The sequence below is a fragment of the Aureococcus anophagefferens genome (genome assembly GCF_000186865.1).
Source record: "Aureococcus anophagefferens unplaced genomic scaffold AURANscaffold_827, whole genome shotgun sequence".
NCBI classification, from domain to species: domain Eukaryota; class Pelagophyceae; order Pelagomonadales; family Pelagomonadaceae; genus Aureococcus; species Aureococcus anophagefferens.
The window spans coordinates 1-1,290 of record NW_008706108.1 but is presented as its reverse complement, the minus strand read 5'-3'; the positions used below and the strand labels follow the sequence as shown (position 1 = coordinate 1,290).

At 65.2% G+C, this 1,290-nt stretch overlaps 1 protein-coding gene across 1 annotated transcript in view; it reads left to right on the top strand.

The window, feature by feature from the left end:
* Positions 1-409, top strand: part of AURANDRAFT_69047 (hypothetical protein) — a gene marked incomplete at both ends in the record, with an annotated part of 3,451 nt that extends 3,042 nt beyond the window's left edge. The window contains one exon of the mRNA XM_009044795.1: positions 47-409. Within this exon, the coding sequence (XP_009043043.1) occupies positions 47-409 (363 nt within the window). The remainder of the gene's footprint in view (positions 1-46) is intronic.
* Positions 410-1,290: the final 881 nt, after the last annotated feature.

Genomic DNA, 1,290 nt, shown 5'->3' with positions numbered 1-1,290 from the left:
GCGCGACTACGGCTACTGGGAGGCGAAGCACATGTCCCGCGAGAAGGCCCACGGCCAGTACCTCGCGTCCATGTACGTGACCTGCGACTCCATCGCCGACAAGTGCCCGGACTTTGGCTTCGGCACGACGAACTGCGACCGCTTCGGCGCAAAGCCGCGCCTCGCCGACAAGATCGCGCACCACACGATCAAAGAAGGCGACCCGGACGGCCTCCGCGAATTCCACTACCGGTCGTCGAGCGGGCACGACGTGACGTTCGAGGTCGAGAACGCCATCTTCTTGGAGGGGACGGGCCACAGCCTGACGCACACGCATTTGGAGCACGTCACGAACGAGCGCTACCTCGAGGCGCTCGGCATCCTCGGCCGCGACACGCGGCGGCACCCCTGGAACGCGTCGGGCTACTAATTCACTTTTAAGGCGGCGGGTAGGCGAGCCTGAGGCCCGGCGACTCGTCGCCGAGCTCCTCGAACTTGCCCGGCGTCGACGCGTCGAGGTAGGCCTGGACCTGCGTCCGGTCGCCGAGCGCCGGCGTCGTCCCGGATTCCGAGCGCACGGAGGGCTCGTCCGCGGGCGGCGGCGTCGCCGCGGAGGGCTCGTCCGCGGGCGGCGGCGTCGCCGCGGAGGGCTCGCGTGTCGAGCTTCGATTTCTAAGTCGCATGTGCGAGGCCTAGCCTCGGTTGCCTTTGTATACGAGAAGGGGAGCAGAGGGTGTCTCGGCTGTGGCGAAGGTGGTTCCCTCCGCCTTGACGTGGACGGCGATGGCGTCTGCGCGGTCGACGAAGGCCCGCCCGAAGGCGTCGTGGTCGGGGAAGACCGCGGAGTTGCACTCGCGGCAGGCCATCCCGTTCCACCTCCTCGTCAGCTTGTTGTGGTCAAGGTCAGTAGCGGGGGACGAGCACGCAGCGACGAAGCACGTGTCGTCGCGGAACGTCGGGTGCGCTTCCTTGTAGAGGTCGTAGTTCTCCTGCGCGAGGTCCCGCATCTTGTTGTCGAAGGCGATGAGCCGCGTGGCGCGACCGTGCAGGTATCGGTGCTGCTTGCTGAACATGTGCTTGATGTACTGCGGGAACGCGACGCCCCATCCTGGCTGCCACATGACCTGGGCAGGACAAGGGTGATTCAACGTCGCTTCAACGTGAGTGTTCCGCGCGCGCGCGTTCCGGAAAAAGCATCCACGCTTCGAGACCGTTCCGAGAGATGATCGCTCGTCCAAAAATCAGCCGAAACGAGTGGAAAACGGCCGAGATATGAGCCTTTGAAGTTGGGAATTTCGCTCTCTTGTCCTG